This window comes from Grampus griseus (assembly GCF_964374135.1).
Source record: "Grampus griseus genome assembly, chromosome: 18".
Taxonomy (NCBI): Eukaryota; Metazoa; Chordata; class Mammalia; order Artiodactyla; family Delphinidae; genus Grampus; species Grampus griseus.
This window is the reverse complement of record NC_139012.1, coordinates 30,250,287-30,276,611: the sequence shown is the minus strand read 5'-3', so window position 1 is coordinate 30,276,611 and position 26,325 is coordinate 30,250,287. Positions and strand designations below refer to the sequence as shown.

Genomic DNA, 26,325 nt, shown 5'->3' with positions numbered 1-26,325 from the left:
TCATTCTGAGCAGGCGCAGCAAAGCTGCGCGCGCTTCTGAACACGGGACGCACGCTCTGAGGGTGGAGTTTGGTGCCTTCTGACCTCAAGACGCCACCCATCGTGCACTCGCACATGCTCAGTTGGAGGATCATTGGTCCCACCCAGTCTTAAACAGCCCCGAGCTTTAACTGGACACAGCTGAATCCAAGTTCCTGGAGAACAGCTTGGGCAAACAACTTATTGTTTAGGCTACGTGAGGCTTGGAGGACATGCGAGTTTTTGTAAAAACAATTAAATTGAGCTTGATCAGTGTAGGCAGGTTAAGTTCATTACTCATTAGGCAAGTTGTAGTTTAAGGGATCTGATAACTACCCTCAGTTTCAGGGGGATATGGACAAATATTTAGCAGACAAAACTAGCGGGTTTCGGTGACCAATTATATCAGAGAGAGAGCGATCTAGGCTGACTTGCTTCCCCAAGGCCACTGCCATAGACCAGGTTTTTACTAATTTTTTTGGCCTAGATTTTTTTTTTTTTTTTTTTTTTTTTTGCGGTACGTGGGCCTCTCACTGTTGCAGCCTCTCCCATTGCGGAGCACAGGCTCCTGACGCGCAGGCTCAGCGGCCATGGCTCACGGGCCCAGCCACTCTGCGGCATGTGGGATCCTCCCGGACCGGGGCACGAACCCGTGTTCCCTGCATCGGCAGGCGGAGTCTCAACCACTGCGCCACCAGGGAAGCCCTGGCCTAGATTTTGATGGCATTCACCTAACTGCAGTCTCCCAGTCCCTAGTTTCTGTCCAGATGTATAAGTGGTTTGGAACAAACCTGAGCATGTCTCTCTCCAGGTTACTGGCCTTTAATGGCTCCCATTTCTCTCTAGGTGGAGTTCAAACTCCTTCACAAGGCCTGCTAAGACCTTCATGAAAAAGCCCTTGCTTTTCCGGAGCCTCTTCTCTCACCACTCCCCTATGGGAACACTGACTGTACTTTGGGATTAAGGAATGAGTTTTGATTTCAGAAACACACCATCTTCTCTCGTTCATCTATTGTTTAAACACAAACCTGCTCAACTTCTACTGGCTATTCTAGGCTCAGGGCAAGCACCACCTCTTCTGAGTACTTGTCACCTACTCCAAAGTGCTGCTAGGCCCTCCTGTCACCTTGAGTGTAATGAGTGGATTACTTTGCATACCTGCTGTAGTATAAACTCTCTTTTTTTCTGGTTAACCTCCTGCCACTAGACCACAAGCTCACTGCGGACAAGGACTGTATCTTCTCCACCTCTGAATACTCAGCATCTAGCTTGGCTTACACAAATTACTTGTTGAGTGAATGAATAAAAGGGGTGGAATCAAGACTCAGATCTAAAACATCTCACCTCAAACCCAGTGCTTTTCTCAATATATCAAAGCGAGTGAGAGTGATGCATCATGGTAGAGGACTAAATAATTCAGGTGGCAGATTTCCTATTTGTAATCCAGCCCAGGTGGGGTGGGAAATGCTGAAATGGTGATAAAATGGGTAAATTAACATGGATATTAAGAGACCATTCTACCTAAGCCTACACTGGCTCCTCAAACTACTACATATAGTACAAAATACTTAAAAGATTTAGTCCTAAAGTTAGCAAGAAGATACAGTATCCTTTTACTGAAATCCAAACATGCTTGAAAATATTCTGAAACATATTTTTATGTAAACACATTCATATCATATCCACCAATAAGTGCCTTTAATCCTTTTATTTGGGAGCTAACCCAATTTAAAAGTTTTGTATTTTCTTATCCTCTTTTTCTCTCTTGCTGTCTATGAGGGAGCATAAAAAACAAACGGGGTAGAATGCAGTACTGTCAGTGTGGTTGTCTTTTTTTACATTTATCAGCAAAAGGCTCCATTGGGAAAGAAGTTGAAAATTAGCACTGAATGACTGACCATGTCCTTTCATAAATGTTTCTAAAAATTATCTTTGTTGTCTCTGATTCAAAGAATTATCAGTGTGCAAATTTTAAGTAGCAACAATCCAACCCGTGCAGATTTTATAAAGGACTCTAGCCAAGACCTTCTTCTCTTTTACTATGCACAAAAGTAAAACCAATAAGCCAAGGAAACTGCAGCAATGTATTTATTGGAAATGAACTAGACATTACATTGATAGGATGAAGATGTAACAATGCATGAAGCATAATCGTGGCAACATTTAAAAGATCACAAAAGAAAAATTCATTTTCAAAAGAAATATTGTATCCAAGACAACTTAAGCTCCGAACACCATAGTACAACTCTAACGTTGACTTTGAACACCCAGAATAAAATTTACTTTAAACGGAACAACTGAAAGGAAAAGTTTCTTTTCCCAACTTGAAGATTCCCTGGCTACCACCTGTGTATTACACATGAGGTAATTTTCATCACCAGACAGTAACCAGATAATATTTGTCATATTCCTCATAGGAAAATACCTCTCCTACAAATAGAGAAATTTGAGGGAAATCCAAGCAACAAAAGAGTTGGTGGCCCCAACTGATTGGGTCAGCATTTTCTAGAACTTAGAAATTACGTTAACTTTACTAGTAAGACTTCATTTTCTTTTGAGAAACTGCCTGGATTAGAGGGCATGCTGATTTGTAACAAGAGTCACTATATTACACTGAGTAATGGGGTTTGAGATGCTTATCATCTGCTCATCAAGGTTTTCTGAAACCTTTAGAGCTTTATTCTTCTACTCTATAATACATTGTAGCTTGTGTATAACAAACTCTCTCTGAAGAAAATTATCCCAGGTAATCCATCTGTGATGATACAAGTACTGCAAAAAGCAGTAACGAAAAATATTGTTTGGAAAGGCAAAAACGCTGTTATCAACTTTCCGAGGCACTATCATAGAATCATCTCTGAAATGGAGAAATTCCATGTGTAACTTAATTTTTAAGTTACTTTCCTTCTATTCACCCAGCATGCATGAATGTCTACGAATAATCTATCTGTAGACTGAGAAAGTCAGGCGTCCAAATGCAGAGTTGTAGGTTTCAGAAGGGCTTTCTCCTTCCCTTCCCATGGATTTCAACAGTTTACTTAAAATATCCCACAGTTCTCATAAGTTGTCACATGGAAGGGGAAGATGATTACAAGCTTATCAGACCTGTCAATTGGCAAAAAAAAACAACAACAACAACAACGTATCTCAACACAGTACATCATCTTTAGAAAACCAATCATAATTTCATTTCCTTATCTTCCATTTAAGGTAGAGAGAACTAAGGTAAGAGTGCCTACATTTTAGTGGGAAATGGCAAATCCTTATCACCAACTGTGGCACCAAGGAAAGGGGAGTTCATTCACAACTGTAGGAATAATTTGAATAAAAAGGTAGAAAGTAGATCTAGACAATTTAGGTCCTAAATTAAATTTTTGAGGACTGATATTTTTAGTTTAAGTAACAATGCTGGTCTAATTTACTAGAAAATTAGTAGTGTTCTCTTTCACTTTGAGCTGGGTGGGCAAACTCAGCCACAGTCTTGCTTTCTCCTTCCACACACCTAAAGTAATGCCTGACCAGACTCAGAATGCATGTAGATGCAACATGCTCGTTGGCACAAAGCAGGCAGCAGGGGACGGCCCCTACGTTCCTGAAAAACCCATAAGGAGCCTGACTGGCAGTCAGTCATTTTCCTCATATACATATATATATATATTAAAAATGTCCGTAGATTTTAAGACAGATGCACATAAAGCGACACAAATGTTTCCACCTCTCCAGCACTGAGTGAAACATGCTGTTCTTTGGAGAAAAAAATACATTCATTTTTTTCAAGTATATTTCAATATACAAAGATGTTCTAGCTTTGTTTCACTACAAAAACAAATGATTTCACATGGGTCCAAGGGGAATTTCATTTTAACTTCCCTTTGGTTTGGATTTCATGAAGTGTTGATTTTTTTTAAAAAACTGCTCTAAATATACACTACTCCTTTATGTGAAAGCATGAACTCTTTATGTCCGTTATATATATATATGTACATAGTCAACAAGGACAGCAAAAAACAGTCTACATATGTACAATGGCTTAGAACTGGCATGCTCTAAGGAGAGCGAGGGTTACCGGCTCTGACTTGGGCTCGGAACCAGTTCAGTGGTTCTGTCAGCTCTGGGCCAGCGGCATGCACACTCCTTCTGTCGGTAGCATCCTCAGAGCACTTCCTGCTGGGGTGGCACGTCTTCAGTTATGGCTTGTTTCCTGTCTTGGCTTTGCTGTTAGGGTTGCAGTTGAAGTCTCTCAGCAGCGGTTCGCAATTGGCCAGAGCGTCTGCTGGCAGCAGCTTCCGAATTTGCTCCACTGCCTTTTGATAAGCCATTTTCTCTTGTTCCAGGGTCCGGATCAAAGACTTCATTTTGGTCTCTCTGGTTAAAAGATTTTCCAGGTTGGATTCCAAGGTCTGGATTTTAGCATGAGCTATCTGTTTGGGGCAAAAAACAAAATCCTCCAAATCAAAAATTTGAAGGTTTTGGTTCTTCATCATAGCAGCAGCCAGACCTTACACATGTTAACTAATCATGTCATATTACTTAATAAAACAGTATAAGAAGCAAATACTCTGAAACCTCCCATGAAATGGAGATTTCTTTAGGTTTCTCAAAAAATATAACTAGGGTACTAACAAAAGACATGTCATTTCACTGAATACACCAAAAATGCAAAATTAAATCAACGTCCCACAGTGGTTGAGGGTCCTCACTCCACACACAGGTCTTCTCCTGGAGTGACTGGAATCTGACAGGGAGAAACAGGAGATTGCTGACTGCCCTGAAGTGCCCTCTGAGTGGAAATGCAGGGTTTTCTCAACACATACTTAGGACCCTATCAGTTTTAACAGGTGTCGGGTGTGCCCACGTAACTTGGGAACCCAGAGGTGATGAGAACATTGAACTGTGAATGAAAACGTCTGTAACCATTAATAAAAATCATTATAATATAAAGCAGGTGCAAACCCACTTTCCCTAATAAGGAAATGCTCAATTAATCACCACTGAAACATCCTAGCAATAAGGGTCAATACCCCAACTGTTTTTCTTTCTGAAAATAGACATTGTTGGCTCTTTTTTGGAACAGGAAAAGGCATAAAATTCTCTATGGGCCAGAGCTAACATAGATGAAGCGAAGGAAGCCTGAGTTCCTTCTCTGGGAGCAGCTACTCTAGAGACCCTCATTTCTCAGCTGTTTCTCTCCTAGCTATCTTTGTCAGAGGATTCACTGCACATCGAAGCAGAGTTTTAGTGTCCTCTAGTGTGGGGACATGCGCAGTGCTGGGGAAGTGGCGGGTAAGCAGAAACCAATGAGCCGTGGAACACTTAAGCTCTAACTCAGCACTTAAGCTCCACCTCCCCCATCCCCCAGCCCCCAGCTTCACCTTCTCACCTCCCCATCCTCTGGTCACACTGAAGCCCCACCCCTCAGGGCTTGGATACACAGCGCACTTCATACAGGTTGCAGGTGCGTAATATTAATTTATACTAAATCGCTCACACATTGGTAAGGGTGCATTGACAAATAGCTAATATTTTATATTCCAAAATAACTGTAAACTCCCTGATGGCACGGATTATGTGTTACCAATGTTTTAATTCAATTCTCTCAAAAATGTCCCCTTTTCTTTCCATTTCTGTGAGTTTTACTCTAGACAGCTGTCATCATCCCCAGTCAGATTTCTGCAAATAATTGCTAGCTGGTCGCCCTACCTTCTCTCCCCACCTTCTCTCCCCATTCTAATCTGTCCTCATCAAGATTTCCAGATTGATCTTTCTAAAATATGGTTCAAAAACTTCGAGAGATTTCCTTCTCAACATGATTAAAGCCGTGTTCTTCTGCTTAACCCTGAAAGTTATCTACAATTCTGTCTCCATCCTGTTTATCCCACTGCGCTCCAACGTAAATCTTTTTTTTTTTTTTTTTTTTTTTTTGCGGTACGCGGGCCTCTCACTGCTGTGGCCTCTCCCGTTGTGGAGCACAGGCTCCGGACACGCAGGCTCAGCGGCCATGGCTCACGGGCCCAGCCGTTCTGCAGCTTGTGGGATCTTCCCGGACCAGGGCACGAACCCGCGTCCCCTGCATCGGCAGGCGGACTCTCAACCACTGTGTCACCAGGGAAGCCCCAACGTAAATCTTAAACTGATGTTAAGCTTCCTCTACTGCTCTGCCACATCCTCCTTATTTAAACACCCACTACTGCTCACTCCTTTCTCCCACCAACCCTCCGGAGTCCAGCTCCAGGCCAAGTCCCCTACAGCTTTCCCAGCTTCCTATAGTCAATCCCTCCTCCCTTGAACTGAAACCAAACATGTACAACACCCAGTAAGTATTGAACGAGATTCTGCTTTCAGCTGCCATTTAACTATTTCGTGAGAGCAGATTTCCTCTCTCAATTGGTACTCAGATTGATATGTGCATTTGCACCCCCCAGAGCACTTGGACACAGTCCAGTACACAGGCCCACAGTCAGCAATGGTTCAATCCACACCACAGCTCCATCCTTTCTGGTATGGTTCTGTGCAGGCAAGGAGGCATCCAAGTGCGTTTTTGATCAAATTGTTATCTCTTTACCTGTAATTTTTCTAGGAGGTCCATGTTTTGTCTTTTCAGTTGGCTGTTGGCCCTCTCCAACTTCTCCATGGGTTCGCTCTCCTCGCAGGGATAGGAAGATTCCTGGAGCTCATCCTGCAGCACGTGATACTCCACCTCATAGGCGTGTAACTGTTTAGAAATATCCATCTCAAAAACCTGCCGTGAAAGCACCGTGGGTTAGTCTGACCTTCAGGATGTGCACCAAGATACAGTCTGTGTATCTAGGGTACTTCAGGTAGATTTCCCAATACTTATTAATGAAGAATAGTATGACATATCAAAAGGAAGAATAACAAGTGTGACTGTCAAGTTAAGAACAAACAGATGACTTCTATACAATTGAAACATTCTCATAAGGCCAAGACTAGAAAAAGTTAATGCTCAAAGATATTTTGCAACCAAAATATACATAATCTAGGAATGGTCTCCCAAAATGTAGCCCACCACATAAACAACATTAGTTACTGAGTAACTCTTCCCTGAGTTACTCAGGGAAGCAGATGATCATCTTTGCTGGTTATAAGCACAATTGCAAAGGGTATTTCTATAATAATGAGACCAAAAGCCTTTCTAATTGTTTGTCAATGGGGCAGAAAGGTCTTATGCTAAATATTTTCATCTACTTGCTAATCTATGTGAGCCTCTTGGAAGTCACTAACATATCCTACCATAGAGAGAATCTTCTAAATTCAAAATCTTCAGAAACCCTGGACACTGTACAGAGCTATTTAATTGGGGCTACCTCTGCTCTCCCATATCGCCACCCACTAGGAACAGTTTGCTTAGAAGTCAGAGGACAGGCAACTCCTCCTTAGTCTAAACTGGTGAGGGAAAGTGAGGCCGCAGCTGCCATTTAAGCATCTGTATCTACACTAACAGTGTAGGGAGAAAAGAAACCTACAGTGAGAAAAATCTCACTTGCTGACTTACCCTCCTACTGTTAGAGATACTCAAATCTTAGAATTTAAATGATATTTCGAGACAACCTGGTTATTCCCCTCAAACAAGCATCATCTTTTCCCTATGCAGTGGGTATGAACACAAAGGACTACTACACAACCATTAAAAATGAGGGCATGGATCTACATTTATTGGCATGGAAAAACATCCAATACTCTGCAAATATTTTATTAAAAAATCAGGTTATACAATAGCATGCATAGTAAGATTTCACTTAAGTAAAACTGTATACATATTTATTTGTGTATATAATTAAAGAGATTATAAAAGGATATTTAAAAGGCTTTAAATCTCAAGGTGTTGAGATCTATAGTTACTTCTACTTTCTTCTTGGTGCTGTTCTGCATTATTTGTGCTTTTTACAGTGACCATAAATAAACTTTATTTATTTATTCATCAAAGCCTCCTTTAATATTAACAGTTCATTGCATATTCAACTCTATTTGTTAGAAAATGATCTCTAATATCAAGTCCAAATCTACCAGCCTATAAATTCTATCCATTAATCGTAGTAATAATCTCTAAAGCTAGGCAATTCCCTCATTAGTTTTAGAAGAGAGGTGATCTGATTTCAAATCAGGTATCGTCTCTCTCTAAAAGCACAATCGCTGCTTGCCAGTCCAAAAAGATATTTCTGAAGAATTAGTAAACAAGTGAATGTGTAAGTAAAAGTTATATTTTTCAGTTTCCAGAGCATTTTTTTTTTTTTTTTTGGCTGTATGCGGGCCTCTCACTGTTGTGGCCTCTCCCGTTGCGGAACACAGGCTCCGGACGCGTAGGCTCAGCGGCCATGGCTCATGGGCCCAGCTGCTCCGCGGCATGTGGGATCTTTCCGGACCGGGGCACGAACCCATGTCCCCTGCATCGGCAGGCGGACTCTCAACCACTGCGCCGCCAGGGAAGCCCCAGAGCATTTTAACAAATAAAAATTGTTCATAGATATTTACAGAATGATCTGCTTGTGATTTCAATTCCACATAGTGGAAAGAAAATTTTATGTGTAATAATATGAGTTTTTCTTACAGAGTGAATAATAGTGTACAAAATTCTTCAACTGAATTGGTTACATTTGCTCCTAAAAACGATGTTATTCCCATTTTGCAGGAGAGGAAGTTGAAACTCAGAGAGGTTGTAACTTGCCCAAAGTCACACAGCTAGTAGATAGCTGGACACCAGCACAAGATCTCAAACTCCCTTTCTCTTGCTCCAAACTGTCTTTTATCTGCTACCTTAAGGGCCTCTAGGAAAGTGGTAAATTTAAATGTTATCAATACTCATAAGGCATGACTGCTGTATCTACAAATCTGGTCTTAAGTGTATTCATGTCATCTGAACAACAATATATAACTACCACTTACCTATGAAGAGCCAGGGACTAGATATACGATGTGCTGATTACCCTCCATTTGCTTCCTAGATCCATTCTCTGCCCTCATCCATTCTCTGAACCCTGGGAGGCAGACCCCCGTGACCTGTTTTCCTTGCTGCAGGCTTCTGGTTAGGTATGGCCAATGGGAAAAGTCATCAGGAGATCAAAAGGGGCAGGGGAAAGAGGTTGGGTACTTCTTCCCTGCTCCTTCCCTGTCTGGCTCACCAAGAACACAGCAACCTCCAGAGTTCTGGTACTCGCTAGGCTTGATAACATTGTTCTGTCATCCTTCTCCTGATGGGAGAAGCACCATGGGTATGAACAGTTTCCCTCTGTTACTAGTTCCTGGGTACCTAGACATCTGTGCCCAGTTCCCTTAACCCTGCCTACACCCCTGTAAATGGTACCTTCCTTTGAATCATTGGAGGTAGACTCTGTTTCCTGCAAGGGACCCTGACTGATACAGCAAGTCTCATTTAAACCACACAAAACCTCTTAGATCAGAATTGTCTCATTTTGGAGGTGAGAATACTAGGGTTCAGAAGATTAGGGTGATGTGTGCAAGCCAAACAACTAATAAAAGAGCTAGAAACTGATGTAAACCCAAGACTGTCTAATTCTAAAGTCTGTGCTCTTGTCACATATACTCCTTATATATTTTAAAACAAAATTAACAATATTACAGAGGTAAGTGAGTCTCAGCTTACTTATTTATTAGGTACTCCTAACTCTGTCAGTTCTATCTTCAGTCTCACCATTGGTCTAAGTTGGAAGGTTCCTGAAAAACTCATGATGTAGCACTGAACCACCTTGCCCAGACACAGCCTCACAAACAATGTCACAAGGGAGAAATTACACAGTAGTCTCGTTTCTAGATAAAATGTATTTGATCAAATCAAAAAGAAAAAAAACCTGTCAAGCAAAATTACATCTTTATGCTAAAACATTTAATAAATAATTAGTAGAGAAACTGCTGTCTCATCTTATATCTTATTATTACCATTTAACTCATACCTGGGTGATAAGTTTTTCCATTTCAGAGGAATTCATATCAGGGAGCGTGCTTTTAAGGAACTCAACAATATTTTCAAAGTTTTCACATTCCATTATGAGTGCCTCTTGGTTGCTCAGCAGGCTGAGGGCAACCTTAAATATAACTTCAGTTCCCTGAAGAAAAATAATATCTGAAAAAAAGAGAGATAATTTTCATGATCAAAATTATGCATCTACTATTGTAAAAAGTGACCTCTGTGTGTTAAAGGGTTTTTTTGGTGTGTTTTTTGCGTGTGTGTGCGTGTGTGTTGTTTTAATTACTGCAACAGAACCACAGAATATTTTGCAAAATAAAACTGGTCAAAATCACCTAGATTTGAAATAAATAATAATATGACTGGAACAAAAAAACAGTTGTTTAAATAGTCTTACTTATTTAGGAACCTCAGATAAAGGGCAGGGTAAAAAGAAAAAGATAAATTATATATCTGTTTGCCCATGCATTTATAATTTTTATTGCCAAATTTAATGGAGACTAGGTATACCTCAATAACACTGAATCCATTGATATTTAGATTTTTCTTCACAAAGGGAATACAGAAACAAATCAACATAACCAATTAGGACTATTTAAACTCTCATGACCAGAATAAAAAACTAAATGAAGCAGTTAATATGTGTGCAAGCCAAACAACTAATAAAAGAGCTAGAAACTGATGTAAACCCGAGACTGTCTAATTCTAAAGACTGTACTAGAGCAGCAATTAAAAAAAAAAAAACTTTAAAAGAAAAATCAAAACCAGTATATAACCTAAATCAGAAGAGAAAAAGAAAAGCTACCCTAACCCTGAACTTTGCTTCCTAACAAATACAAACATGCAATAGTTTTGAAAAGTATTAAATACTTTTGTATGAGCGTTCCTCTCAATCCATGCCATTCCACAATCAATAATAAAGAGGGGGTCGTTAAAAATGAGGGAACCATGGAACAATTACTTCAAACATGGTCATGCTTCTAGCTCATGCATCTTTCCCTTTGCTGACAGTCTCTATTCTTCACTAAATTCTAAGAAAAGAATGGAGCACCTATCGTAGAGCTGACAGCATCATTCATATTCTCTTAGCAAAAAACAGACGACTGGGGGGATTTGTTTCCTGAATTCTGTTATCAAGCTTCCAAGGGTAGATCAAAGAGAGATACCCTAAATATTTAGAGATACCTTAAATATTTTGATTTGATAAGCTATTTTCTGAGAAGCAAATATATAAATGAAAAGATTTATAGAAGATCCATAAATAGGAACCCAAGCTCCAAAGAAAACTTCCCTGGAGAAAAGCAATCGCGTATACTCAAGAAGAGAAATTTGGTAAACATTTGATTCCGTGCATCTCGGTTATACTCTTTTGCTGCACTTTGCCTATAAATTGTATTAGTGCTAATGCAGTGTTTAACCTTTAAAACCACAGCTCCCAATAAGAAAGACACTGTAGGGCTTCCCTGGCGGCACAGTGGTTGGGAGTCTGCCTGCCAATGCAGGAGACACGGGTTCGGGCCCCGGTCCGGGAAGATCCCACATGCCGCGGAGCAGCTGGGCCCGTGAGCCATGGCCGCTGAGCCTACGCGTCCGGAGCCTGTGCTCCACAACGGGAGAGGCCACAACAGTGAGAGGCCCGCATACCGCAAAAAAAAAAACAAAAACAAAAACAAAAATGCCATTAGAAACAACATTGGAAAATGTACTTCTGTTAACCCAGTTAGAGAACATGTTTCTCTGTGTTTTGAATCCAGGTTGAAGAGGACAGTGGGGAAGGAAAATAAAAAGAGGTAGTAAAGATGTGTTTAAAAATCTAAAAAATCATACAATGTAAATCCTTATTTCATTATACTGTGATTTTTTAGGTATAAAAGAAAATAAGAACTCCATTACAGCTTACTCAAATAAAGAAGCTCAATTCTTCTTTCGCTTTGAATTTCAATTTTATTTAAGAACAATATGGTTTCAAATTACTCTCAGAACAGAGCCAGGCTTATTTACTAAATTCCACTACCAATTTGCGATTCTGTGTAATGCTTGATAAAACAATTGGAGCACCTTATGGCTAGAAGTATATCCCTTGGAATAAATAACACTGTTTCACTGGATCATCAGCATCTCTTACCAAAAACTCTGGCTACAAATCCTAATGGAAATTGAGAGGCAAACAATGTGAGGAACCAGGGGGCAGCATAAAGACTGGGGCTGATTTCATTTTCTTCAAGATGATTGTAGAGATCTCTGTGATAGTCATGAAGGAGCCTGGACAGCTGGTACATTTGAATCTAAAGTTAATTTGGAGAAAAAAAATAAAATATTATGCATTTATCTGAGTGTACATAAAATACACTAACTTTAATTTTATAACACTAATATTTAATAATTAATTCACAGATATTTGATAAATTTGAATCTAAAGTTAATTTGGAGAAGAAAAATAAAATACTATGCATTTATCTGAGTACATAAATACACTAACTTTAATTTTATTACTCTAATATTTAATAACTAATTCACATATATTTGAGAAATAAAAGTAGTATTTTTTTAACTTTTTATTTTATGTTGGATTATATTTGATTAACAATGTTGCATTAGTTTCGGGTGTACAGCAAAGTGATTCAGTTATACATATACATGCATCTATTCTTTTTCAAATTATTTTCCCATTTAGGTGGTTACATAATATTGAGCATAGATCCCTGTGCTATACAGTAGGTCCTTGTTGGGTATCTATTTTATTTTATTTTTAACATCTTTATTGGAGTAAAACTGCTTTACAATGTTATGTTAGTTTCTGCTGTATAACAGAGTGAATCAGCTATATGTATACATATATCCCCATATCCCCTCCCTCTTGCATCTCCCTCCCACCCTCCCTATCCCACCCCTCTAGGTGGTCACCAAGCACCGAGATGATCTCCCTGTGCTACGTAGCTGCTTCCCACCAGCCATCTATTTTACATTTGGTAGTGTATATATGGCCATGCTACTCTCTCACTTCGTCCCAGCTTACCCTTCCCCCTCCCCGTGTCCTCAAGTCCATTCTGTACGTCTGCATCTTTATTCCTGTCCTGCCCCTAGGTTCTTTAGAACAATTTTCTTTTTTTTTTTTTTTTAGATTCCCTATATATGTGTTAGCATACTGTATATATTTTTTAACATCTTTATTGGAGTATAACTGCTTTACAACGGTGTGTTAGTTTCTGCTTTATAACAAAGTGAATCAGCCATACATATACATATGTTCCCATATATCCTCCCTCTTGTATCTCCTTCCCTCCCTCCCTATCCCACCCCTCTAGGCTGTCACCAAGCACTGAGCTGACCTCCCTGTGCTAGGCGGCTGCTTCCCACTAGCTATCTATTTTACATTGGTTAGTATATATAAGTCCATGCCACTCTCTCACTTTGTCCCAGCTTACCCTTCCCCCTCCCTGTGTCCTCAAGTCCATTCTCTACATCTGCATCTTTATTCCTGTCCTGCCCCTAGGTTCTTCAGAACCATTTTCTTTTTTTTTTTTTTTTTAGATTCCATATATATGTGTTAGCAGACGGTATTTCTTTTTCTCTTTCTGACTTACTTCACTCTGTATGACAGACTCTAGGTCCATCCACCTCACTACAAATAACTCAATTTCGTTTCTTTTTACGGCTGAGTAATATTCCATTGTATATATGTGTCCCACATTCTTTATCCATTCATCTGTCGATGGACACCTAGGTTGCTTCCATGTCCTGGCTATTGTAAATAGTGCTGCAATGAACATTTTGGTACATGACTCTTTTTGAATTATGGTTTTCTCAGGGTATTTGTCCAGTAGTGGGATTGCTGGGTCATATGGTAGTTCTGTTTTTAGTTTTTTAAGGAAACTCCATACTGTTTTCCATAGTGGCTGTATCAATTTACATTACCACCAACAGTGCAAGAGGGTTCCCTTCTCTCCACCCTCTCCAGCATTTATTGTTTGTAGATTTTTTGATGATGGCCATTCTGACTGGTGTGAGATGATATCTCATTGTAGTTTTGATTTGCATTTCTCTAATGATTAGTGATGTTGAGCATCTTTTCATGCGCTTCTTGGCCATCTGTATGTCTCCTTTGGAGAAATGTCTATTTAGGTCTTCTGCCCATTTTTGGATTGGGTTGTTTGTTTTTTTTTGATATTGAGCTGCATGAGCTGCTTGCATATTTTGGAGATTAATCCTTTGTCAGTTGCTTCATTTGCAAATATTTTCTCCCATTCTCAGGGTTGTCTTTGCGTCCTGTTGATGGTTTCCTTTGCAGCAGTGGGTAGATGTCAATCCCAGACTCCTTAACTATCCCTTCCCCCCACCCTTCTCCTCTGGTAACCATAAGTTCATTCTCTAAGTCTGTGAGTCTGTTTCTGTTTTGTAAATAAGCTCATTTGTATCATTTCTTTTTAGCTATAGTGGCGCAATGCGTTAGAATGCAGTACTTACACAGTACTGTTTTATTTTATTATTATTATGTTCACAAATCCAAGTTCATTTAACTGAGTTCATAAAGCAAGTCAGTGTAAGTCCATCTACAGCTATGGAGCACATTTCTCTGTCATGAGTGTTTTGGTATCACCATACGTACACGGAAATGGTAATTTTTCCTCATGTAGGAAGGTATTGCTTTTGGAATTTAAATCAGAACTGCCCTGGCTCAGGACTCTCATGGAAGGCACATCCTAATTTCAGACCAATTCCAGAAAAGCTTCCAGTCTAAGGAATCTACCACATCCAGTTCAGAAGCAAGAACTTCTCTCTTTGCTGAGCCCAGCATCGGATTTACGATGGAACTTGCCAGGCAGTCTGCACTGCTAAGATACTGTTAGGCTTCCAAGGTTATGGAGCCAAAAGCTCGAGCTGTGATTTCTAATATCCAAGGTATTCCAGCAGCATATTTTTCTTGACAGAGGAGATTAAAGCAAAAAGTGCAGTCTGGGGCTTCCCTGGTGGCGCAGTGGTTGAGAGTCAGCCTGCCGATGCAGGGGACACGGGTTCGTGCCCTGGTCCGGGAAGATCCCACATGCCGCAGGGCGGCTGGGCCTGTGGGCCATGGCCGCTGGGCCTGCGCGTCCGGAGCCTGTGCTCCGCAACAGGAGAGGCCACAGCAGTGAGACGCCCGCGTATCGCAAAAAAAATTTTAAAAAGTGCCGTCTGAATGTTTCTAGTACTGAAAGAAGAATTTATTTTATTTGGCTACTGAGTTGATTACTCATATTTCAAAAAAGAAATTATAAGCAGCTTATAGTAACTTTTAAACTCTCATGCTTGGGGTAGCTAAAAGTAAAGCAGTAGTAAATAACAAACAAATCTGTGATTTGTGCTTTAATTTAAATTTTTATCTACACAGTAACAGATTGAGTAGTGGGTCCTTGATCAGTTATATCAGCTTCACTCTTTGGTGTGAAATACATCCAACATTTTATTAAATCTAGCAGAACTTCTTTCTCTAGAAGATATCATCCTTAAGTAGTTCTATAAAAATGCCTTAAAATAGCCAATTATATTGTGAATTCAACAAACAACTGTTTTTCAGAGCACAAAACTAAAAATCAAAGTACTAGACATAAATATAGCAAACGTTTGATCTCTGGAGCATATATCTGTGCAAGCTATGGTTCCACACAAGGTGTAAAAGGAAAGAATTAAAGAGCCACAGGAAGTCATAACTCTAAAATAAGAAGCGTAGCAGCAGTCAAACAAAGAGGCTTAAAACAATGAGATTAGAGGGCTTCCCTGGTGGCACAGGGGTTAAGAGTCTGCCTGCCAATGCAGGAGACATGGGTTTGAGCCCTGGTCCGAGAGGATCCCACATGCCAGGAGCAACTAGGCCCGTGCGCCACAACTACTGAGCCTGCACTCTAGAGCCCGCAAGCCACAACTACTGAGGCCTGCACACCTAGAGCCCTGCTCCACAGCTTCTCCACAGTGAGGAACCCACGCACCACAGCGAGGAAGGGCCCCCGCTCACCACAACGAGAGAGGGCCCGCGCGCAGCAACGAAGACCCAACTCAGCCAAAAAAATAAAAATAAATTAAAAAAGGAGAAAGAGAGATTATAATCTCATTAACTCATGTTGGAAAAAATCATATATTTCCCTTAGGCCATTTACAATTTTAAAACTAGATATACTGGGCTCTATCAATAAAAAAAATTGGTATTTTTGGTAGCTCAAAAATAAAAGAAGTCTCATTAGCAGAATAAAAAGAAAGCCTAAAAAAAAAAAAAGAAAGCTGTTCAGCTATGATCTTAACACAGAAGCAATACTTTTTTCATTATAGAACTTTACTTTTTTCCTACATTCTAAACTAGAGGTTAAGAACATTTCTTCCATCAAGGTGTATTTACATTAAATTTTTTTTGACAAATAAAACACAAGTTAGTCTTCCTTCAAAGGAAACTTTCATAATAAGATGCCATTTGCTGAGAATAAATCATTCTTCAAATCTACCTTACACATAACATGAAAATCTTCCAGTGGAAGAGACAGAACTGGAGAAAGGGAGATGAAGAGTGTAGCAGAGAGAAGATGGAAAAAAGTAGAGACCAAAGACTTCAGATATAAAGATATAATGCTTTGCACTTAACACAGAAAATGGCAGACACAAAATGTGATGGACCATAGTTAAAAGAGACCTTGACCCCCTCCCTTTACAGATAAGCTCAGTGTCTGCAGTGCCCAACCCCAAACCACACAGGTAATCAGAAATCCTATCAAGTGATCCCAAGCGTGCTGCCACTTCCACTCGTGAACACCATATTGATTGGATAAGAAACACTTTCTATTCTAGAAAGTAGAAAAGTGTTGCATCTCACTTTATAGATCAAAAAGTTCTACTTTCCCAGAATAAGGTCCCCAATCTCATGGTCTATGAGAACACTGCCCCCAAAGATTCTTAAACATCTTCATTTTCATAATTATAGACAGAAAATATTTCTTGGTAATTGTGGGTCATATTAAATCAATGTATAAATCCAGTTTATATGAATTTTTATGATGTCAAATGGATGAGGAATTTTTAAATTGAAAAATGATTGCATTTTTAAAGTGAAAGCTGTATCTACCCTTTTATTTATGAACCAAGACTACATGCTACTCACAAATACTTTTCATTCTTTGAAATTTTAATGAGAGATCGCAAACTGTTATTTTTGAAAATCAGACCTATTGAACTCCTTACAAGGGCACCAATGCTTCCTACCCGATATGATACAGTAAACTGTTTAGAAATAAAGTAAAAAATAAAACCTTTCACAGTCATTACTATTTCACTTGTGGAATGTTTATAGACCTATGCATAGTTATCAACTAGGAATCACTGTATTTGATTTCTGTATCCTGGTGAACACCCTTCATATGAACTCACAGCTGAAACCCAACATTGAGAGCAAAGCCCTATTTCCCTGCCAAAACTTTCATATTGAAGAAGTAATGAAAAACGGAGCATTCCCTCTCCACTCATCCTTTCAAGAAAATATCACTTACTATAATATTCATAAAGTGAAAACAAAGTCCTTTTTTGTCCATGGATTGGTAAGACTGAAATACTAAATGTAAAAACTGATCATTGGGAATCAGGAAAAAGTATATTTTAAAAGCATTTAAAAAATATTTTAGTTCTTATCTAAAGCATAACATTATGACTAACTGGGCATCATGCCTATCTCATTTCAAAGGAGGAGAACCCTGACATTCTTCCCTTTAAAGCCTTCCTTTATATTTTTATGACCAAAAGCTTTATATTGCAAGGTAGTGGTTGTTTAAGATAGCATATCTACAGAGAAAATTTAAACTTTTTGTTAGAAAACAATATGTTAAGGAAAGTGAAGTTTAAACTAGAGAGGAGAAATGTGTAAACAGGGAGTTTGAAATAGGTTGACTACAGCCATGGCAGTGAATACCCTACTTAACTGAAAAATCTTAATGGTGCTTCTTCAGAGCATGATAAGAAAAGCAGACTGAACAAGTACTGCTGACTCTGAACACTTTTTCCTCTATAAGGGCCTGTCTGACCTTAAGATAAAGCAGGGGAGACATGGAAAGTTCATGAAGAAGCATGATATAGATACCTGCCATTTATACACTCAAAGAATAAAACATTATATTTTCAGATTTCAAACAAAATATCTATGATTTTTTTCAACTGACAAGGTAAGGAAAAGTGAATAAAGTTGACTTGATACTTTCTCCAGGTAACTCATAGACTTAGGAAACAGAGACTTAAGTACACACCAGAATGGCTTATTTATTTACTTCAGAAACAAAGGAAAAGTTACTCTGCATACGGATGTCATACACTTAGAGGTTTAGCAACATCGCAAATCCCACACTAGAACCATGAACTAAAACACGCCTCTACATTTATCCAAGTTCCAAGACAATGGGCCCAAATTTCTTTAAATCTTAACCGTAATTTAGAAGAGGGCTCCCGCTAAGATTTCTGGTGAGAGTGTTACACATTCCTTGTGAAGATCTGCCACTCACCTGTAGAGACATCATGTCAGGTCGGTACTGCTTGCGAAAGCCCAGGTCATACATGAGGAATTTCAGCATTTCAAAGGCTTGCTCTTCACTCATGTGCAGAAGCAGGACTCCAGCCACAAAGCTGATCCCCTGACAGTAACCCACTTCTTTGTCCAGCAATGAGTAGGCTTTCAAGAGGTTAAAGAGAGACAGCTGCCCTGCCCCAAGCTGTGCTGAAAAGTAAGGATGAGTAGGAAATGTCCTCCCTGCAGAAGAAAAGAAAAATATTTTTGAGATGACCTGATGTTTTGGAGACCAGAGTGAAATTGCAATCCAGTGATTTCCAGGAATAAATAAACGCTCTTTTCCAAACCACTGAATGCTGCTCGGAGCACCCCTCTCACTAACAGTCTCTGTCCCTCTAGCCAGTCCCAAGTCCTACCTGCCAGACCATCACCCCATCTCCATGTATATGATAGGGGAGCAAACATCTGATGCTAACCAGCGCTTCTTTTTAGGAAAAAAAATTCCACAAACAAATCAAAGACATATTCAGGAGAGATCCCAGGAGAATAGAATATAAAACTTATTCTGACTATAAATCAAGGCTAATTCTAAGTTCACATAAAAACTACCTGCTAACTGAAATCAGAATTCTACCGGAGGTATCATATGATTTAGAAAGAAATCTTAGTGGTCCATAGCAGACTCCTTCCTGCTTTTCTTGTATTATGACACTAGAGGGACTTTCCTAGGGTTGTTTTGTTTTACATTCAGCCTATCATTCAGGAAATACTTGTTTCAAATATTTTTGGTTTTGTTTCTTAAACTACTTCCATGAGCCACGTAGACCTCTTTTCTTTTTTCAGTATATCCAAAAAGGTCAAGGATAGTGAAGGGTCAAGCTGATTTTAAATAAATTCCCCTCCAAAATTCACCTCTGTGTACAAAATTACCATAGAGACACTTCAGCAAGCAAGTTAGTCCCGGATTTTCTAAAAAGTTGGTACTAAATGCTGAAACAAACCCATCTTCACCACCAAAGCTGTATACAGTGCTTCGGGACTTTCCTTGTGCCATGAAAATGAAGGGGATGTTAACTTCCTTGTGAAATGATTACTCATGTCAGTTAGAACTTGTAAGAAGGCCAGATTTTTAAACGTTTCCCACCAGATATGCTTAAAAGTGATTTTTCACCTACGAACTGATAAGATTAATTCTGCAGAGCAAATAAGGGGAAGATATGAGACTATAACAAGAACACACTGAGGAAACACAGATGGCTACAAGCAAAGTCAAATAAGCAATTTTTAAAATTATCATTTTACTTTCTCACTTAAAATGCTTGCTACAGAAAACTATAAATATACCGTCCATCCGTGACATTAACTCCATTTTTTTCCGACCAGCCTTTTCCCTGTAATGTGATCTCATCATCGCCGTCTCTTTAAGGATATCTTGACTAGCTCTAAATACGACATCCCAATTTCTAGTCTCATTATCAATTTCCGGTCACAGAACCACCGATCTGCAGAGGCCCATAGTTCACTGTCCTTATTTAAGAGACAGGATTGAAACTCAGAAGCAAAGTAATTTGCTTAAAGCTACTGTTCAGTGATAGAATCGGGACAAAAACTGAAGTTTTCAGTTTCTCTGTAAAATTCTCCATTTCAATTCTATTGGGCTCAAAAACTATTAACTGAGTTGGCCTTTTCCCAACAAAAGCTGTTTGTCATCCAAAAGGAGCAGAGGTCCGTTTTGGCCTGTGATTTTTATATATCCTAAAAAAAGATGAGCCCAAATAAAAAGTAATCCCGGGCTTCCCTGGTGGCACAGTGGTTGAGAGTCCGCCTGCCGATGCAGGGGACGCGGGTTCTTGCCCCGGTCTGGGAAGATCCCACATGCCGCGGAGCGGCTAGGCCCGTGAGCCATGGCCACTGAGCCTGTGCTCCGCAACGGGAGAGGCCACAGCAGTGAGAGGCCCGCGTACCGCATAAAAAAAAAAAAAAGTAATCCCTTGTTTTCCCAAATGGGCTCAAATAACGTATCTGGCCACCTTAAATATATCAACCTTTAGGAATACAGATGAAATAATCCAAATGTCAATGTACAATATTTAATCCAATAAGTTAGATATTTTAAAAGAATAAAATATATTAATTTAGAGAAAAATTAGAGACATATACTTTTTAAAATCACACCATTTTTACTTTCCATAAGTTATTTGAAATTCAGCATTTAAAAGGATGACTTTATGATGCTGCCACTGGAAATGCACATAACATTAGGACAGCTAAGTTTTCTTTCATCTTATAAGGATGTATTCATGATTTCCACAACATAACCACATATTGTATTGATTCTTAAAGGCTTACTCCAAAGCTTGTTTTCAGCAATATGTCCAGAAATACTTAGTAGACCTTTGTTAAATTTTCTGGTGCCCCTTTAAACCTATTTCAAGACCAGTGTTGACCAAGCTAATAATTATCTATCCCAAACAAAAGTCAGTTGTTCGAAAAACAGGAACTGAGAGCACCCAATAATATGACCTTTACAATGATTCAAATACAAGATTTTTCAGAGGACAAGTCTGAGGATGAAAACTTCACTTTATATTCAGGCATTTAGGGTATCTTCAACCATACATAAGGCCAACTTGCCCTCAGGAAAGGACAAAGCCAGCAACTCTGCCGACCAATAGTTTGTCTTTATCAAAACTAAAAACAAATAGAAAACCCCCAAAAACTCAACAAAAGGACCTATTATTTACTTTTGTAAATTATAATCAATATGGCAAACATACCTAAATCCACGAGAATAGCATGCTGCTGAACCGTGAGCTGCTTTAAAAGCTCTTTATAGGATGTGTCAGGAGGTTGTTGTTTATTAGGCAATCTGTGTCTTAGACGATACTGCAAAGCTAGGAACTGCCAGATTTCTCCTCGTCGACTTTTGGGAACACCTACAGTCAAAGAGATAAGAAAGCAAGGTCTTGAACACTGGAATGAAGGTGCGAAATCACAGTTGATTAACTGTGTAATGCATGAAAATAGGCAGCTCTACTGTCCTGCGTTCCACCCTATAATCACACAGTACGATGTAGTGACAGAAGCGTATTTTGAAAGTTTAATCCTGTAGCTGGTGTCTTGCAAAAGAAAACCCTCAAATAACAAGGATAATAATGGCAATATTAACAAGAACAGCTGCCACCACTGATTGAGAAGCTAATACAACATTTATTGAGGACAGTTAGTTTCTGAGCATTGTAATTACAGAAACTGCACCTAATTTATTCACAGGTGCTCAGAAAACAACCTAATGAGGCAGGTAATTACTATTATCTACACTTTACAGATGGCAAAGCTGAGGCAGAAAGAAGCTAAGTAACTTGCCCAAGTGCTCGCAGCTAGTGCAGTTTAGAACTCTAGTTTCAGAGGCCAAATTCTGAAATACTGAAATGTATTACTGCCTATTTTCACCTTTTATTTGGTTTGAAGCTGGTAATAAATGCTAATATTCATACTCTGATTTCTAAATAACTGTCATTAAAAAGTAACTTTGTAAAAGAGAATTAAATAGCATTCTTATATGGTGACAAGAAAACGAAATAATAAAAATGGTAAGTACAGTATGAAGGCAGTGCTCCAGAACATCGTTCAGCCTTTGAGAAGAAAACAGCTAGCGTAATTGCTATATTCATGTATAATGAAACACTAACTCCAGTCTGCTTGAAAACCAAAACAAGCAATTCGAGTATGCTAAAAGTATGGGGTTTTTTTTATGCCAAGGGACATGAAATACAGCACTGGGAGGGACAGGATTCAATTCTGTACAGTGCAGCCAACTTTATTTCACTGTTTTCAGTCCAAAAAGACTAGATATGGAATAGGTTCCTGAGCTCCAGCTGGGTAGAGAAAGGTATAATGGCACTGATCTCTTTGGGATGCAATGTCACAGTTTGCAGAAGCTCAAAGTATTATTGTCCAAAAGGCATAACTCAGGCTCACGAACATGAATTCTAAGGCCCTCTACAGGGTATACCTCCAAACTACCTTTTTTTAGTTCCATCACCTCCCGTTCCCTGCCACACTAAGTGTATATACTAAGTATCTAGCTATACTCAGTGTAGGGCCATAAGAAGCTTATGGTGATTTTCACACTTCCAGTTTCTTGTTCCTACTGTTGCGTTTATGAAATTCCAAGCTCCTCCAGTTGATTGCCTAGTGTATCTCTATTTGTCTTTTTTTTTTTTTTGCGGTACGCGGGCCTCTCACTGTTGTGGCCTCTCCCGTTGCGGAGCACAGGCTCCCACACCGGGGCACGAACCCGTGTCCCCTGCATCGGCAGGCGGACTCTCAACGACTGCACCACCAGGGAAGCCCTATTTGTCTTTTAAGGATGAGCCCGAATACCATTCTTCTGCAGAAACTCTCCCTAACATCTCTAGGAGTAAGAAGTCCCTTTTCATATGCTATGTGACTCAGACTGCACCATTACCATATTGGATTACAGTTAGCACTATACTGTATGTTTGTCTAGTTTCCTCACTTAGATGGTGAGCTGCCTGAGAATAGTTAGCATACTTTCATCTCTGTATGATGAAGTCCAAGAATATACCTCTTTACTCATACATTTGTTGAATGAATGAATGAATGATCTCGTGCAAAAAGTCATTTTTAGAGGGTAACTTTCATTAGCCCATTAAATGAATCATTGATAACAGGAGAGGGCTGTCTTGTTATCCATCCAGTAACAATTCTACAAAAAAGTAATTCACTTTAATTAAATATTTATTGAGCATCTAACATATAGCAGAGAATAGAGCATGGCACTGAGGATACCTCATCACTGAGAGATGAATAAATCCATTCTCAGGAAAATTAGTCTCATTCATTCATTCAATAAATAACTTATGCAAGATGCTCTCTTAGGTGCTAGGAGTATGGGGGGTGGAGTGAGAAAACATGAAACAGATATACACATAGATACAAAGTTATAAATTATGATAAGCACAATTACAGGGAAAGAATCATGAGAAAGAATAATAAAACAAAACTAATTTACTGGGGGAGAGAGGGGCACTCTGAGGAAATGGTATTTGAACTGAGAGCTGAGAGATAATATGATTCTCCAGGCTGGGAGTGTAGGCAGCAATCACTTTGGGAAGAAGGATGTACGGAGGCCCTGAGAGGGGCAGAGAAAGAGGGGGACAAAGGAGGAGGGAGAAGAAGATGAGGTGGAAAGAAAAGTAAACGGGAAATGGGAAGAAGGTAGAGAGGATGGAAGAGGGAGGGTAGGGAGAGCTGGAGCATCCCTGCAAGAAATAGCCTGTGCCAGACTGGGACCCAAAGTAGTTAGCATCCCTGAAGCACAGGCTACAAGGCAGGGGAAGTTAAAAAGTGAGATGAGGGCCTCCCTGGGGGCGCAGTGGTTGAGAGTCCGCCTGCCGATACAGGGGACACGGGTTCGTGCTCCGGTCCGGGAGGATCCCACATGCCGCGGAGCGGCTGGGCCCGTGAGCCATGGCCGCTGAGCCTGCGCGTCCGGAGCCTGTGCTCCGCAACGGGAGAGGCCGCAACAGTGAGGGGCCCGCGTACCGGAAAAAAAAAAAAAGTGAGATGAAAGATGAAGGAGAGATCATGGAGGGCCTTGGGCGCAGTGCTGAGAAGTTTAAACTCTGTTCTATAAGAAATGGGAAGATGAACACCCCTAAAACATCTTTGAGTCATACCAAAGAACAGTATGTTCTACATCTCACACACATTCCATTAGCCACTATTTTGTCTCCCAAGTAATGCAGTCAGCGAAAATCTCTAGGATTTCCATATCTTCAAGGAAAAAAAAATGTATCAGGTTTGTAAGTGTAGCATCTTACAAAATTAATTTTAATTTAAATTTAATTGGGCAACAGTTTCACATTACCATAGTCTTTTAAAACAAGATTCATGATCAGGTTATTTTGGGTACTTTGGGATCTTTATTTATGCAGATCATAGAGATTCTCATTTTAATACAGTTAATCTGAGTCACAGAAATTGCATCTAAGCAATTCACATATTAGTTTTAATTTTAAATTTAAGATGTTTAAATATCAGTCATTTTATATGACAGAGCAGAAATGCAGTATAAGGCTAAATAAAAGCGTTTTTCTAAAATAAATAAAAGAATGGATGGTAGGAAAACTGATTGCTAATAATATATATCTGTACAAACATGTACATGAATATACACATATATTTATAAATAAACACTTCTGAGCAAATGACAAATGAGTCAAGTTTAAAAGCCTGAGATATTTTTACGGATATGATCAAAGATTTGTACTAATGCATGTGATCTTTCCTTGGCAAACAACAACACTGAGTTGAAACAGCTGGTGAAGAGGCAGGAAACTGTGTAGAAAAGGTGCCTGCTGTCTCCTCAGGGACAGAATATCTCCATTAGTACCATGTGCTTACCAATACAGTCACCAACTACAGGCAGAAACAAAGTCCTCTCCTTTTTTTATAGGCAAAGCATGAAGAGAAAATTATGCCTAGGCTGCACGAATCAAAAAAATTTCTGAAGCTTTTCAAAAAAGAAAAAAGATTGATTGAGATGATCCAAGATACCTTCTTTAAGAGAAGTATGAATATCTTCCATATCACATCTGATTTTAGTTCTGCAGTTTAACAACTTCTTATCCCAGGTTATTAAGACCTCCTTCTGACATACTCCAACTTCTTCATAATCCAATTTAATTTTTCTGGACTGGAGTTCATCTCTGCTTGCTAAGGAAGACAGAATTTACGTAAGACCTATATGCTTTTAAAACACAGTATTTGTAATGTTTCACTGCATTTGTAAAACCATACCAAATAACATTTGCTCAAAAAGAAAACTTAAAAAAAAACACTGAGGATACACGAAAGGTTTCTTAAATTTTGAGCCATTTCATGTAAAAAAAAAAAAACAAAAACAAGGAATAACTTCCTAAGGAGCTTTTACTCGGTATGTTACAGATGCTAAGTCTTCTAAGCATAAAAAACAAACCATGTTTGAAATATCAATTTTTTGACAAATGTAATAGATAACCACAGAAGTGACAGCCTGCATCACTTTAAACACCATTAAAATGTTAGTATTTTATATATGACATATGAGCAAACAATGCCTCATGCTAACCTTGATTTGAGAAATATCTGACCATGATAACCTGATACATTTTTATAACTATTTCCAGAGTTACCAATACTGCCCTTAACAACAGTAGGTTATACATTCCTGTGTCCATTTTTAGTAAGAGGAAAATTTAGTAAGAGGAAAATTCATTTTTCTGAAGCTAACACTACTTTCATTTTTCAAAATAATACAGAATTTTCTCTCATTTGATGGTCTAAAATCTAAGACCAGAGTTCATTAAAAGAAATGCTTATAAAACAAACCACTATCTGTATTTGGTCTTTATCTTGAAGAATCGATTCCAAAAGAGGAGAAGGGAGAAAAAAACATGTGAGTGTATTTCTTCTCTTTCATTAGGACCACATTGAACAGCAGCCTCTCAGAGTAATCTGTATCCATTCAAGCTCCAGGGCTCAACCACCTTACCTGCTGCAACACAAATCTTTGTCATGCATCCAAAGTCCTCGACAGCACAAAAACAATAGCAGAATGAGTATTACTCTTTACTTAGTGTTTGAAGCCATTTCAAAAGAATTAAAATATCTTACAATAGACTGTTATTCCAACAGGCCAGTAAAAATTTCTACTGAAAATTCCAGATATAATCAAAAGATAAATCGCACTACAAAAAATTCCTCCTAGATACCACTAGATGGCTTTCTAACAGTCTAGCTTTGCTTCTCGATATTTGCTTTATATTTCTCTATGACCATCAAGTAATTT

At 39.1% G+C, this 26,325-nt stretch overlaps 1 protein-coding gene across 2 annotated transcripts in view; it reads right to left on the bottom strand.

Moving 5' to 3' along the window:
* Positions 1-2,144: 2,144 nt before the first annotated feature.
* Positions 2,145-26,325, bottom strand: part of TBC1D4 (TBC1 domain family member 4) — a gene marked incomplete at its 5' end in the record, with an annotated part of 216,670 nt that continues 192,489 nt past the window's right edge. For both annotated transcript variants that reach the window (XM_082675940.1, XM_082675941.1), the window contains 7 exons: positions 2,145-4,439; positions 6,581-6,757; positions 9,945-10,114; positions 12,084-12,243; positions 18,463-18,707; positions 21,245-21,403; positions 25,053-25,211. In XM_082675940.1, the coding sequence (XP_082532066.1) occupies positions 4,206-4,439; positions 6,581-6,757; positions 9,945-10,114; positions 12,084-12,243; positions 18,463-18,707; positions 21,245-21,403; positions 25,053-25,211 (1,304 nt within the window). In that variant the 3' untranslated portion in view covers positions 2,145-4,205. The remainder of the gene's footprint in view (positions 4,440-6,580; positions 6,758-9,944; positions 10,115-12,083; positions 12,244-18,462; positions 18,708-21,244; positions 21,404-25,052; positions 25,212-26,325) is intronic.